The 14,791-nt window shown below is 38.8% G+C and overlaps 1 protein-coding gene across 5 annotated transcripts in view; it reads left to right on the plus strand.

Moving 5' to 3' along the window:
• The window catches only part of LOC119501457 (myosin-10), a 77,957-nt gene extending 63,444 nt beyond the window's left edge, over nucleotides 1–14,513 (plus strand). For 4 of the 5 annotated variants that reach the window (XM_037791827.1, XM_037791830.1, XM_037791829.1 and 1 more), the window contains 18 exons: nucleotides 472–595; nucleotides 733–904; nucleotides 2,163–2,375; nucleotides 2,502–2,646; nucleotides 2,765–2,971; nucleotides 3,921–4,025; nucleotides 4,112–4,264; nucleotides 4,355–4,603; nucleotides 5,392–5,604; nucleotides 5,690–5,902; nucleotides 5,990–6,151; nucleotides 6,257–6,385; nucleotides 6,538–6,626; nucleotides 6,878–7,001; nucleotides 7,170–7,378; nucleotides 7,509–7,617; nucleotides 8,014–8,186; nucleotides 9,307–10,885. In XM_037791827.1, the coding sequence (XP_037647755.1) occupies nucleotides 472–595; nucleotides 733–904; nucleotides 2,163–2,375; nucleotides 2,502–2,646; nucleotides 2,765–2,971; nucleotides 3,921–4,025; nucleotides 4,112–4,264; nucleotides 4,355–4,603; nucleotides 5,392–5,604; nucleotides 5,690–5,902; nucleotides 5,990–6,151; nucleotides 6,257–6,385; nucleotides 6,538–6,626; nucleotides 6,878–7,001; nucleotides 7,170–7,378; nucleotides 7,509–7,617; nucleotides 8,014–8,186; nucleotides 9,307–9,466 (2,949 nt within the window). In that variant the 3' untranslated portion in view covers nucleotides 9,467–10,885. Of the gene's footprint in view, nucleotides 1–471; nucleotides 596–732; nucleotides 905–2,162; nucleotides 2,376–2,501; nucleotides 2,647–2,764; nucleotides 2,972–3,920; nucleotides 4,026–4,111; nucleotides 4,265–4,354; nucleotides 4,604–5,391; nucleotides 5,605–5,689; nucleotides 5,903–5,989; nucleotides 6,152–6,256; nucleotides 6,386–6,537; nucleotides 6,627–6,877; nucleotides 7,002–7,169; nucleotides 7,379–7,508; nucleotides 7,618–8,013; nucleotides 8,187–9,306; nucleotides 10,886–14,096 lie in introns of those variants that run through there. The other variant, XM_037791828.1, reaches the window with a different exon arrangement.
• Nucleotides 14,514–14,791: the final 278 nt, after the last annotated feature.

The raw sequence follows: 14,791 nt of genomic DNA on the forward strand, positions 1-14,791 counted from the left end.
CTTGAGATGCGAGACTGGAGTTGGAGTTGAGAGACGACGTGTACGACCAGATTGTTTCACAAGTAGCCAGTTTAAAAGCTAATTTTAAACCAATAAAAAGCTAAATCATTGTCAGACGATAGCCGATGGTTTCCCAGATTGCATTTAGGCCTATACGTTCTGCCTCTTTTGCTCTCCACACAGACTGTTTACCTGCATTCAACCAAAGCCTGCTCAAATGTGATTTGTCAATTCTACTCGGACTACAAAGGGAAACCACAACTCTTCCGATACCAAAATCTTTGCGTACAGATTCGACATATAAATGCAGAATCTGTTAGAGATTAAGGGTCTCGCAGTCTCTAAGAAGCTTTTCTCCTTTACTGCACTACCGTAATAAGATACAGGCAAAAGTTTCAGATCACTAGAATATGTTGATGCTCAGTTGAGAGGCTAGCTGTGCACTAACCTGCCTGCAACGCTCTCCTTTAGGAAAAGAAGCTGTTGGACGACAGGGTCAGTGAGATGACCTCTACGTTGGCTGAAGAGGAAGAAAAGGCCAAGAACCTGGGCAAGGTCAAGAACAAGCAGGAGATCATGATGGTCGACCTGGAGGGTAAAGGAGTGAAGTAAAATACACAATGCATAGAATAGTAAAGTGGAGTAATTAACCTGTAGAAGAGGTAATCCACAATGAAAAGATGTTTTATGGGTGTTTTATTAAACCGTTGCATCCTCTCTTTTCTGATCTAGAGAGACTGAAGAAGGAGGAGAAGACCCGTCAGGAGCTGGAGAAAGCCAAGAGGAAGCTGGATGGGGAGACGTCCGACTTCCAGGACCAGATAGCCGAGCTACAGGCCCAGACAGAGGAGCTGAAACTACAGATGAGCAAAAAGGAAGATGAGCAGCAGACGATGCAGGCTAGGTAGGAGCTCAGCTCAGTGTGACATAACAATTTGTGTGAGCTAAATATGGCTTTTAGAGTTCTGATAATGAGTCATTGAGATTGTGCTTCATGATGTGAGTCAGTGTGAGATAAGTGCTACATCGCTGTACAGAACGGTCACACCTGCTGTTTTATATTGAGCATTTTATTGGACTGACGGCCCTCCACACAAGTGTACAGTAGCGATCTTATCATCTTGTAAAAAAAAGGAAAAGCCTCTGAGCTTTTACTTATTGCTGACATGCTGCCTGTATTTATTTACTGATTCTCACTGCATTGGCATGTGTTGCAATGTGTGACCCTGTCATTGGTGTGCATGGTATTAATGTGCATTTGTAAGTCCATGCTGATAGGTGATCTTTACAGCATATAGCTCCTGTAAGAGTGTCCCTCAAAAGAAAACTGTAGGCATCACCTGCTTTATGAAACTGTGTCTCTGCTGCCACCCAGTGGAGTCTTTACACATCAGAAGAGTTCACTCGGATGACTAAATGTGTTTATTTTAGGGCTGTCAATCGAAATATTTAATTGCAATTAATCACATGATTGTCCATATTTAATCACTATCAATCGCAAATTTATCACACATTTTTTATCTGTTCAAAATGTACCTTAAAGGGAGATTTAATAAGCGTATCAACATGGGAGTGGGCAAATATGCTGCTTTATGCAAATTGATGTATATATTTATTATTGAAAATCAATTAACAACACAAAACAATAACAAATATTATTATTAGTGTAAGTTTGGAGCGTTATTTATCCTTCTTTGCGACAAGCTAGTATGACATGGTTGGTACCAATGGATTTCCTAGTTTCTCGTGATACCAGTATCTTCCTTTAGCTTTAACACTGAGCCCGCTACAACCTAGAGTCAGTAACGCAAGTTGCATTAATGCGTTAATGAAAGTTGTGGCGTTAAAACGAATTTGTGTTAACACATTATTATCGCTTTAACTTTGGCAGCTCTAGTTTATTTAAAAATGAGTTTAAACAATAGTTTATTAAGAAACAAAAAAGTTAACAATACAGAATTATTCACAAGGTATAGCTTCACAAGAAATATTTTTTTTCTAGCACTAATAAAATTGCTCAGGCGTATCTTATTTTAGTGGAAAATGCAGTGAGTTTCCAGGTTTTATTTTTCCAATATCACAACATCACAGTCACAATATTGTGCCCACTTCTCCATCTGAGATTCTGTTGCATGTTCCTCAATGTCCTCGGTGGTCAACAGGGGCGAGGACGAGGTTAGCCAGAAGAACAACGCTCTGAAACAGGTGAGGGAGCTACAGGCCCAGCTGTCTGAGCTGCAGGAGGACCTCGAGTCAGAGAAAGTGTCCAGGAACAAGGCTGAGAAACTCAAGAGGGACCTGAGCGAAGAGCTCGAGGCCCTTAAGACCGAACTGGAGGACACCCTTGATACAACCGCTGCCCAGCAGGAACTTAGGTACTGCACTCTGGAGTTCACTCTCCCTTATTTTACATTTATGTCGTAGACAGTGGGGCATTTAGCCGTAGATATAATTTTTATTAAGTCAACAGGAAAGTCAAGTCAAGTCTCTGTTCTCTGTAGGACTAAGCGTGAACAGGAGGTCGCAGAGCTGAAGAAGACCATCGAGGAGGAGACTAAAAACCACGAATCTCAGATCCAGGAGATGCGACAGAGGCATGGCACTACATTGGAAGAGATATCTGAACAGCTGGAACAGGCCAAGAGGGTAACATACCTTTCCACAATCTACAATCTAATATCACAGGATTAGAAATCCACCAAAGAGAAAGTGACGTCACTTCATCATCTGACCCACACTAATGTTTGTTGTTGTATATGTCTAGTTCAAGGCCAATCTGGAGAAGACCAAGCAGAGCCAGGAGAGTGCCAACAAGGATCTGGCCTGCGAGGTCAAGACTCTGCAGCAGACAAAGACAGAGTCCGAACACAAGAGGAAGAAACTGGAGGGTCAGCTGCAGGAGTTCATGGCCAGATTCGCGGAGGGAGAGAAGGCCAAGGGAGAACTGGCCGAGCGCTCACACAAACTGCAGGTGAACATATCTGATTGATTACAGTGAAATCAGTTCTGACCATTAAATTAAAAATATTCTTGTTAATAATTTCTTGATAACTTCTGAACACTTGTAGATGCATAATGCTCAACAGTGAGGTTCCGAAGTGAAAATCACATTCATATTTTGAATCTCGGATTTGATTATTAGCCATAATGACTTACCACAAGGTAAGAGAATGTGAAACGATGGTACATGCTCTTGTAGAAGCCACAAGTCCGTAATACGTCAACCTTGTTTTAATAAAAACATGTCATGGAGAAGTACTACACTACCCGCTATCCTCAAGTGTAACAGCTGAGTCTCTGATTGGTGGAGCTCGATGTTACCATGGAAATGTGTACCGCGAATGGCTAGTGAGGGCACGTGCTCGTATGTCCTGCGCCGTGATCTGCTCCTGGATTTCAAACCGGACCAACATGGCGGCTCAATTGGAAACTTTCTCTTATATTACGAAAATAAACATTTGAGGCGAGAAATAAGGCATGAAGTTGCTGAATCTGTCTTCATTTTATAACGACAACGGTTAGTTTAAACGTTTTTCGGGAGTTTCCAGAGGCGGTGAGTCGCCATTTGCAATGGTTTATGGGATGAGTAGTTCCTTCACTCTTAAAGTAATCGTGTACACAGTCTTGTACCTTTGTGTTTTTTTCCATTTTCCAATGGCTTTTTTTGTTCCGAATCAAATGTTTTATGATTTATCTTATAGCTGGTTGGCTTGGTTCCATACCATACTCCATACTTATATAATTTAATTTCTCATTGTCAAAGCTTGCTGTTGTATCAGACCAAAGTAAAAATAGTTTATATATGGTTTAGTTGGACCATTTATGTGGAACAAAATGTGATATTTTCATTAAAATCTTTTACAAATACATTTGACTTGCATTGATAACCTGGTTAAACATGTGATATCTCTCCATTACAGACTGAGCTGGACAATGTGTCTACCATTCTGGAGGATTCAGAGAGGAAGGGTATCAAGATGGCCAAAGATGTTGCTGGACTAGACAGTCAGCTACAAGACACACAGGTGACGTCTCTGAGCATTAACCATCAATCCCCACTTAGTGCATCCTTTCTGTTAAACTAACTGGACAAATATACATTTTTATTTAGGAGCTGCTCCAGGAGGAGACCCGTCAGAAACTAAACCTCAGCAGTCGTATACGCCAGCTGGAGGAGGAGAAGAACGCTGTGCAGGAGCAGCAGGAGGAGGATGAGGAGGCGCGCAAGAATCTGGAGAAACAGATGTTGACCGTGCAGGCTCAGGTAGGACTTGTGGTGTCTGGTGTAGGAAACTATGTTTAAATAATGTTATTGTTGATTTTTATTCTGATTTATTTATTTGTTTGTTTGTAGCTGTCAGAGAGCAGGAAGAAGCTGGAGGACGATGTTGGAACAATAGAGGGCCTGGAGGAGATGAAGAAAAAGCTGCAGAAGGACATGGAGCTGGCCAGCCAGCGTCTGGAAGAGAAGACCATCGGCTTTGAGAAGATGGAGAAGACAAAGACCCGTCTGCAGCAGGAGCTGGATGATCTAACTGTAGACTTGGATCACCAGAGACAGATCGTCTCAAACCTGGAGAAGAAACAGAAGAAGTTTGACCAGGTGAGAACACACAGCTATTTCTTCTGGAAAACCACTTTGGATGTAGTAAGTTTGTAAGTTTGTCTTAGTTGTACTTTTAAATACTATAATTTCGTCCTTTAACTCCTTGAGACCCACGATCCCGACCAACTTTTCTGTCTTTCGGAGGCTGTAGCAGGTTCAGTTTCAGAGCTAGATATCATATGAAACTAGAAAAACATAAGTAATCCATTGGTAACAACCATGTCATGCTAGCTTGTTGGGAAGGAGGGTAAATAACGCTCCAAATTTAGGCTACATTTTGGCGAGGAAGAACTGGCATGGCCATTTTCAAAGGGGTCCCTTGACCAGTGACCTAAACATATGTGAATGAAAATGGGTTCTATGGGTACCCACGAGTCTCCCCTTTACAGACATGCCCACTTTATGATAATCACATGCAGTTTTGGGCAAGAAACATTCAGTTATTTGAATACAGTATAAATGTCTTATTTTCGCTTTTTCTAAAAATGGTGTTTGAATATTTCTGTATACTGGGGTCCCCAAACAGTCTTGTAATTGCATAAATTGGGTATCACTATAAAGCTGAGACTCTTGTGGATCCAATGAGCCCAATTGTATTCATCTGTGATGATGTTAGTCCCCGTCTACTATAGACATCTACTGTTGATCTGCTATCTCCCCTTAAAGAGCCCCTGTACCGCCCTAAAAAAACACAAAATGGGTGGCTCTGGGAGGGTTAAAATTAATTTACAAATCTAATTTTCATAAAATGCTGATCCGCAAACTGACGTCCTCCTCCTCTGCAGATGCTGGCTGAGGAGAAGAGCATCTCGGCCCGTTACGCTGAGGAGCGCGACCGTGCCGAAGCCGAGGCCAGGGAGAAGGAGACCAAAGCTCTGTCCATGACCAGAGCTCTGGACGAGGCGCTGGAGGCCAAAGAGGAGCTGGAGAGGGTGAACAAGCAGCTTCGAGCTGAAATGGAAGATCTGATGAGTTCCAAGGATGACGTTGGAAAGAATGTGAGTGCTAGGATCAATAAAGCAAGTGTGATGATTGAGCAGCAAGTCTCACCAATCATCCTCTGTGTATCTCCTGCCCCGTCAGGTCCACGAGCTGGAAAAGTCCAAGCGTACTCTGGAGCAGCAGCTGGAGGAGATGAAGACTCAGCTGGAGGAGCTGGAGGACGAGCTGCAGGGCACAGAGGACGCCAAGCTGCGTCTGGAGGTCAACATGCAGGCCATGAAGGCCCAGTACGAGAGAGACCTTCAGGGCCGGGATGACCAGAACGACGAGAAGAAGAGAGCGCTGGTCAAGCAGGTGCAGAGTCAAACTGAGCATAACATAACAGTATAACAACAGTTTAATCCCACCACAATAAAAAGACTTGTGCTGGCTCCCCCTCAGGTGCGAGAGATGGAGGCAGAGTTAGAGGACGAGAGGAAGCAGAGAGGTTTGGCTGTGGCTGCTAAAAAGAAGCTGGAGATGGATTTGAAGGATATAGAGGGTCACATAGAAGGAGCCAACAAGGCACGAGACGAAGCCATCAAACAGCTGCGCAAGTTACAGGTACGGCTTTGATGTTTGAATCAGTTACACTTCTCCATACATATTCTCAATTCAAACCACTCCCATTCTAAGCAACCATTCTCAGCCGTATTTCTTCTCCTTCAGGCCCAAATGAAGGACTACCAGCGGGAGTTGGAAGACGCCCGAGCTTCTAGAGATGACATTTTCGCCATATCCAAGGAAAATGAGAAGAAGCTCAAGAGTCTGGAGGCTGAGATTGTCCAGCTGCATGAGGTACAGGACAGGGATGTGCCCATATTTTGTGATGTTTGTTGTGTTACATGGTAGACACTGTGCAGCGTTAGGGTTGGAGGGTGTCGAATTCTGGTTGATAGGTGATAGGCACAAAGAAGTACTTATGTTTAACCTTCGACCTTCCTCTGCAGGACCTGGCAGCATCTGAGAGGGGTCGGCGCCACGCAGAGCAGGAACGGGATGAGCTGCAAGATGAAATCTCAAACAGCACATCTGGAAAGTAAGTAACCCTCACCCACTTGACCACATTGTATCACCACCATAGTATCTGTAGCAGCATCATCATGCAGAAACCTACGTCAGGTCAAGGGCTGGGGAAAACAGCATCTTCACGCTAAAACATACAAACTTTGACCAAAATTTGAATGTTTGGATTTGAATATACAAGCAACACCACTGGGAAGCTACATAATTATATAAAAACCTAAAAAAATAATGGACCCTGCCTTTAACTCTAACTCCGTTTGTCAGGTCTGCTCTGATGGATGAGAAGAGGAGGCTGGAGTCTCGCATTGCTCAACTGGAGGAGGAGCTGGAAGAGGAGCAGGGTAACATGGAGCTACTCAACGACCGCTTCAGAAAGACAACTATGCAGGTGTGGTGTTCTGAGTTGGCAGAATTAGAGAACATCTTTAATGATCATTTTTATTCATCCATATTTTCAGTGGATTAATATTACATCTATCCATTTGTAAGAATTCTTAATTATCCTGTGCAAAATAATAAATGACATGAAGTTCCTTCCCCTCTCTCTGCCCCTCAGGTGGACACCCTGACTACGGAGTTGAGTGCGGAGCGCAGCACAGCCCAGAAGAGCGACAACGCTCGCCAGCAGTTGGAGCGTCAAAACAAAGAGCTGCGGGCCAAGCTGGGCGAGCTGGAGGGTTCTGTGAAGAACAGGTTCAAGGCCTCCATCACTGCCTTGGAGGCCAAGATAGGACAGCTGGAGGAACAGCTGGAGCAGGAGGCCAAGTGAGAATTCAATACACTGTCCTTGTTTAAAACTAACAAAAACTATAAACTAAACTATGAAATCAATGAAAACACATTTAACGTTAAATCTTGCTTTGTTTCTCTAACCGTCACTTGTTCTCCACTGAAGGGAGCGAGCAGCAGCCAACAAGACGGTGAGAAGGACCGAGAAGAAGCTGAAAGAAATCTGCATGCAAGTGGAGGATGAGCGTCGCCATGCCGACCAGTTTAAAGAACAAGTATGTCTGACACTGTTGACATTGAACACTGCTGTGATTAGCTGTTTGTAAGTATTTTGTCACCCGTTCCCCACAAAGAGATCAATCACTGTAAGTGTTTTGAGCTTTATCAACAACTCTCTAGTTACTGATATGCTTCCTTCTCATCTTATTCTCTAATTGGGTGTGCATCTTTCCCGTTCAAGTTGATTCAATACTCATCTCGATTAGGCTTGTCTTGGTAGTCGGTGTTACCGGTGTTACACGGTGATCTATTTTTGACCGATTACCCTCAATTTTCATTGGATTCATAGTTTTGTATTGATATAGCCGTATCTTTACACCCTTACTAATTACATGCTTGGACATTTAAGCTCTAATCAAAGATAATATATTTTTGTGTGTGTGTGTGTGAAGGTGGAAAAGGCTAGCTCTCGTATGAAGCAGCTGAAGCGTCAGCTGGAGGAGGCTGAGGAGGAGGCCACAAGGGCCAACGCCTCACGCAGGAAACTACAGAGAGAGCTGGATGACGCAACCGAGGCCAGCGAGGGTCTAGGCCGCGAGGTTCACACACTCAAGAACCGCCTCAGGTATGTTGTAGCAGATGAAAGCATCCATTATCTGACACTCACAACTCATCATGTTATTTAATTATGCCGTGGCATTATGTTTTTGGGTTGTCCATATGTTCGTCCAATTATTGTGAACGCGATATCTCAGGAAAGCTTGTAGGTAATTGCTTTGAATTTGGCACAAACATCCACTTGGACTCAAGGAGGAACGGATTAGATTTTGGTGGTCAAAGGTCAGGGCCAATGTGACCTCACATAACACGTTTTTGGCAATAACTCAATTCATATGCTAATTATGACAATTTCACACAAATGTTGACTTGACTATAACTACGAGGTTTGTAATGACGTTTTATGACTTTTATGACCTACTATACCATGAATTTAATTACTGTTTATGGCATACTATACTTTGCTTTTTCATGACATAATATACAATGACTTTTATGTCATTTTACTTTTTTTATACATACTTTGACTGTTATTTTTATGACATGCTATACTGTGGCTTTTTTTTTTTTTTACTCTTTTTCAATTTACTATACTATGACTTTTTTTCGACATGCTACACTGACTTTTTTTACGCTTTTTTCGACGTACTATACTATGACTTTTTTGACATACCACTATTACTTATTTTTGACAAATTATACTATGACTTTTTTATTCATACTGTACTATGACTTTTTTTTGGACATACTATACTGACGTTTTTGAATTATTTTTTCAACATACTACACTATGATTTTTTAATTTTTTCGACATACTATACTGACTTTTTTTTTTTCACTATGACTTATTGAAAAAATTTCGACATACTATACTATGATTTTTTTATTTTTTCGACATACCATACTTTGATTTTTTTCGACATACTATAATATGACTTTTCATTTTTTGATATACTATACTATGATTTTTATTTTTTCGATATACTATACTATGATTTTTTTTGACATACCTAACTATGGCTTTTTTCAACAAACTATAATGTGATTTTTTTATTTTTTCGACATACTATACCATGACATTTATTTCTTCCACATACTATATTCTGACTTTTTTTCCGACATACTATACTATGACTGTTTTTTTAAATTTTACCTCACCTTTACCTCCGCTCCTCTTCTTCCTGCAGGCGTGGCGGCCCCATCAGCTTCTCCACCAGTCGCCCAGGCAGACGCCCGCTTCAGGTCGAGGGAACCTCCTTGGACCTCCTGTCAGATGATGAGCTGGAAAACAAGATCACCGACAACAATGCCAATGAGACGCCGACGCCGACGCCTCAGTCGGAATAGAAGAGAGAAAGCCTTAACTTTTGCTCTCCCGTCTACGCATCACCTCTCAGCCCCAACAGAAATACTTAGACCCTCCCAGCTTGAATAGGGACCCCCTTCTTGCCCCTCTGGCTCATGTCTGTATAAATCTGTTCTTTTCAAAACACACACAGCACGATCCAAGCAAGAAAACCTGTATTCCTGACCTTACTTCTCAACCCTAAACCTAGACACCAGCAGTTTGACCCCAAACGCTCTCTTTACCGCCCCACTTAAAGTTGTAAGAAGCATTACTCTGCCTTACTCCTTCTCAAGCTGCCGGGCTGTAAAATATAATAGCAACTTCCATAGTTGAGTATAGGCTACTTCAGTAATCGGGATGGGAGATGATCTGCGTCACAGATAGAAGTGCTTTTCTTCGAAAATGCATATAAACTTCACATGTGCATATGTTGTCAACTAAAAAAAGCCCCCTGATCCATTCATACAGAGATTAGAATCACGTAAACCTTCTGATTGAGCCCATAATTCGGTAAGTGCACATGTGTCTGGATGATAATTATCCTCCGTCGGACCAGTATTTCGCTCTTGAAAATGCTTCCAAATGCTAAGATAATAGCATTGCAATATTGGAAGGGAACAGATAATGATGAAAGCAAACAGCTTTCTGACTATTTTTGCATCAATCTACAACATACAGTATGTCCATCATATGAATGAGTTTAGTTATGTTAGTTGAACTGTAACTGAATAGTATTTTTCCAGTCCTATGCTAGGATTGTTTGCTTGCATATGAATATAGAAATGTGACAGTAAGCTGCCTTGTCGCCTCAGCGCTACAATACATCGCTCTTTTGACAGTGTTGTTCTCTCATGATGATGATGTTTGACAGTAGGTCAGTGTTGACTTGTAATTATTTGGTGTGAGTGCTGAAAGCAGCAATCACACTCATCTTCTTTTGCTTATTTCTTCTTCTTGTGCCTTTTTTTCCACTCACTCCAACTCCATTTATGCCACATATGCTGTTCACATATTGAACCATGCCTAACTTCATGAAGGTATTTTCATAAAATATTCATAAATTTGCATAAATAATGAACTATTAGTGGGAAACTGATTTTCTTTCATTTGTATGTCCTGCTACAGCTTCCATGTTACCACAATGATTGATATGTCAAAGCGTGCAGGGTTCTTTGTAGATGGGTGCTATGACTTTTCTTATTGACAACTTTTATACTTTGAGTTATTAAGATTTAAAAACAATCCAATAGACATCAACTGTATTTATATCTCTGCTATTGTATACAGTACAAACTCATATTTCAAAATGCTCAGTATTGCACATTGATCAACTGTGCCTATGCTCATTACCATGACATGTACAGTTTATGAGTTATTAGGAGCTATATGATACATTAAAGTCTATTTAGCCCAATTCACTCACATTGTATACTCAGCTGTTTAAAGTACAAATTCCATTCATTGGATTAGTCCATGATGATGCTATGTACATTTTATGAGTTATCAGCTATCACAATAGCAATGTCATCAAACTTTGGCAGAAAAATAATGACTGTCAGCATTAACATTTTGGGCTTTTTACCAAAGACTAGGCACTGTAGAATCAAACTGAGGAAGCTGCAACTTTATGGTACGCCTCTTGGATGTTCTTAGAGGCTACCACGACCCCCAAGATACAGGAAAAGTTGTTACTTTACTACATTTCAGATGGAACTTACTACTTTTCTACGCATTTATTGAACAGCTATAGTTCTCTTAAGATTAGGATTTTTGATTAAATGAAATAAAAAATACAATTCGTTGTTCTGGATTAAACCAGTGGTTCCCAACCTTTTTTGCCTTGTGACACCTTACAAAAAGAATATATCCAAATGGAGCCCCTTGTAACATTTAGGATGTGAGTTGTTTGCTGTTCCATCTCAGACATATAGTTTAATTTAACTGTTTGCAGCCCGAAGTGATGAAATTATCCAATATTTAAAGAAAAAACAACAACGAGGATTAGAGACAGGTAAAGAAATGCAGATGCAAATTTGTGTAATACAACGTTGTTTTTTCTTCTTCTGTATCCCCTGGGTTGGGAACCACTGGACGAAATTAACCGTATATAAAGTAAGTAAACCAACATGACTTTCCGACATGCGCTACTTTTTTTTTTTTTTAACTCTTTTCGACATACTATACTATGACTTTTTAATTTTTTAGACATAGTATGACTTTTTTTGACTTTTTTATTTTTTCGACATACTTTACTATATTTTAAAATACAATATGTCTTAATTATTTCGACATACTATACTATGACTTTTTTTTGACAAACTACTGCCTTTTTTATTTTTTCGACATACTATGACTTTAATTTTTTCAACATACTATACTATGACTTTTTATTTTTTCGACATACTATACTATGACTGTTTTTTTTACTTTTTTTCAACACACTATACTATGGCTTTTTTTTCAACATAATATAACTTAAATTTTTTCGACATACTATACTATGATTTTTTTTTCTTTTTTTCGACATACTATACTATGACTTTTTTCGACATACTATACTATGACTATTTTTTCGACATACTATACTATGACTTTTTTTATTTTTTCGACATACTATACTATGACTTCTTTTCGACACGCTATGACTTTTTTCGACATACTATGACTTTTTTTTCGACATACTATACTGTGACTTTTAATTTTATCGACGTACTACACTATGACTTTTTAAATTTTATCAACATACTATACTATGACTTTTTTTTACTTTTTTTCGACACACTATACTCTGACTTTTTTCCGACATACTATACTATGACTTTTAATTTTATCGACATACTATACTATGGCTTTTAATTTTATCGACATACTATACTATGACTTTTTTCAACATGCTATACTATGACTTTTAAAATGTTATCGACATACTATACTATGACTTATTTTTCAACATACTATACTATGACTTTTTTAATTTTATCGACATACTATACGATGACTTTTTTCAACATACTATACTATGACTTTTAAAGTTTTATTGACATACCATACTGTGACTTTTTTTTATTTTTTCGACATACTATACTATGACTTTTTTTCGACATACTATACTATGACTTTTTTTTCACTTTTTTTCAACAGACTATGCTATGACTTTTTTTTCGACATACTATACTATGACTTTGAATTTTATCGACATACTACACTGACTTTTTTTCGACATACTATACTATGACTTTTTTTTTTACTTTTTTTCGACACACTATACTCTGACTTTTTTTCCGACATACTATACTATGACTTTTAATTTTATCGACATACTATACTATGACTTTTTTTTGACATACTATAATATAACTTACATTTTTTCTACATACCATACTGTGACTTTTTTTTATTTTATCAACATACTATACTATGACTTTTTTTTACTTTTTTTCGACACACTATACTCTGACTTTTTTCCAACATACTATACTATGACTTTTAATTTTATCGACATACTATACTATGGCTTTTAATTTTATCGACATACTATACTATGACTTTTTTCAACATGCTATACTATGACTTTTAAAATGTTATCGACATACTATACTATGACTTATTTTTCAACATACTATACTATGACTTTTTTAATTTTATCGACATACTATACTATGACTTTTTTCAACATACTATACTATGACTTTTAAAATTTTATTGACATACCATACTGTGACTTTTTTTTATTTTTTCGACATACTATACTATGACTTTTTTTCGACATACTATACTATGACTTTTTTTTTTACTTTTTTTCGACACACTATACTCTGACTTTTTTTCCGACATACTATACTATGACTTTTAATTTTATCGACATACTATACTATGACTTTTTTTTGACATACTATAATATAACTTACATTTTTTCTACATACCATACTGTGACTTTTTTTTATTTTTTCGACATACTATACTATGACTTTTTTTCGACATACTATACTATGACTTTTTTTTTACTTTTTTTCAACACACTATACTATGACTTTTTTTTCGACATACTATGACTTTTTTTTCGACATACTATACTGACTTTTTTTTCCACTTTTTTTCGACATACTATACTATGACCTTTTTTTCGACATACTATACTATGACTTTTTTTTTTACTTTTTTTCGACATACTATACTATGACTTTTTTTTTCGACATACTATACTATGACTTTTTTTCCACATACTATACTGACTTTTTTTCTTTTTTCGGTATTCTATACTATGACCTTTTTCGACATACTATACTATGACATTTTTGTTTTGTTCATTTTTATGACACAAGACTTTTTTATTACTTTTTATGACACCATTACATTTAATTACATTTTATGACATACTATATTATGACATTCTATACTAAGACTTGTTCATGTTCGCTTCATGAATAAGGGACAACAAGCAGTTATTCCTTTTTTCCTTATAGCTTTTGCTTTTTACCTTACCTCTACCTCCGCTCTGCTTCCTCCTGCAGGCGTGACGGCCCCATCAGCTTCTCCTCCAGTCACCCAGGCAGGTGCCCGCTTCAGATCGAGGGAACCTCCTTGGACCTCCTGTCAGATGATGAGCTGGAAAACAAGATCACTGACAACATCACCTCTCAGCCCTAACAGAAATACTTAGACCCTCCTAGCCTGAATAGGGACCCTCTTCTTGCCCCTCTGGCTCATGTCTGTATAGATCTGTTCTCTCCAAACACACACAGCACGATCCAAGCAAGAAAACCTGTATTCCTGATTTTACTTCTCAACCCTAAACCTAGACACCAGCAGTTTGACCCCAAACGCTCTCTTTACTGCCCCACTTAAAGTTGTAAGAAGCATTACTCTGCCTTACTCCTTCTCAAGCTGCAGGGCTGTATAATATAATAGAAACTTCCATAGTTGAGTATAGGCTACTTCAGTAACTGGGATGGGAGATGATCTGCATCACAGATAGAAGTGCTTTTCTTCGAAAATGCATATAAACTGCACATGTGCATATGTTTTCAACTAAAAAAGCCCCCTAATCCATTCGGGCATAGATTAGAATCACGAAAACCTTCTGATTGAGCTCATAATTCGGTAAATGCACATGTGTCTGGATGATAATTATCCTCCGTTGGACCAGTATTTCGCTCTTGAAAATGGTTTCAAATGCCAAGATAATAATAGCACTGAAATACTGGAAGGGAACAGATAATGATAAAAGCAAACAGCTTTATGACTATTTTTGCATCAATCTACAACATACAGTATGTCCATCACATGAATGAGTTTAGTTATGTTAGTTGAACTGTAGTAACATA

The sequence above is a fragment of the Sebastes umbrosus genome, chromosome 14 (assembly GCF_015220745.1).
Source record: "Sebastes umbrosus isolate fSebUmb1 chromosome 14, fSebUmb1.pri, whole genome shotgun sequence".
Taxonomy (NCBI): domain Eukaryota; kingdom Metazoa; phylum Chordata; class Actinopteri; order Perciformes; family Sebastidae; genus Sebastes; species Sebastes umbrosus.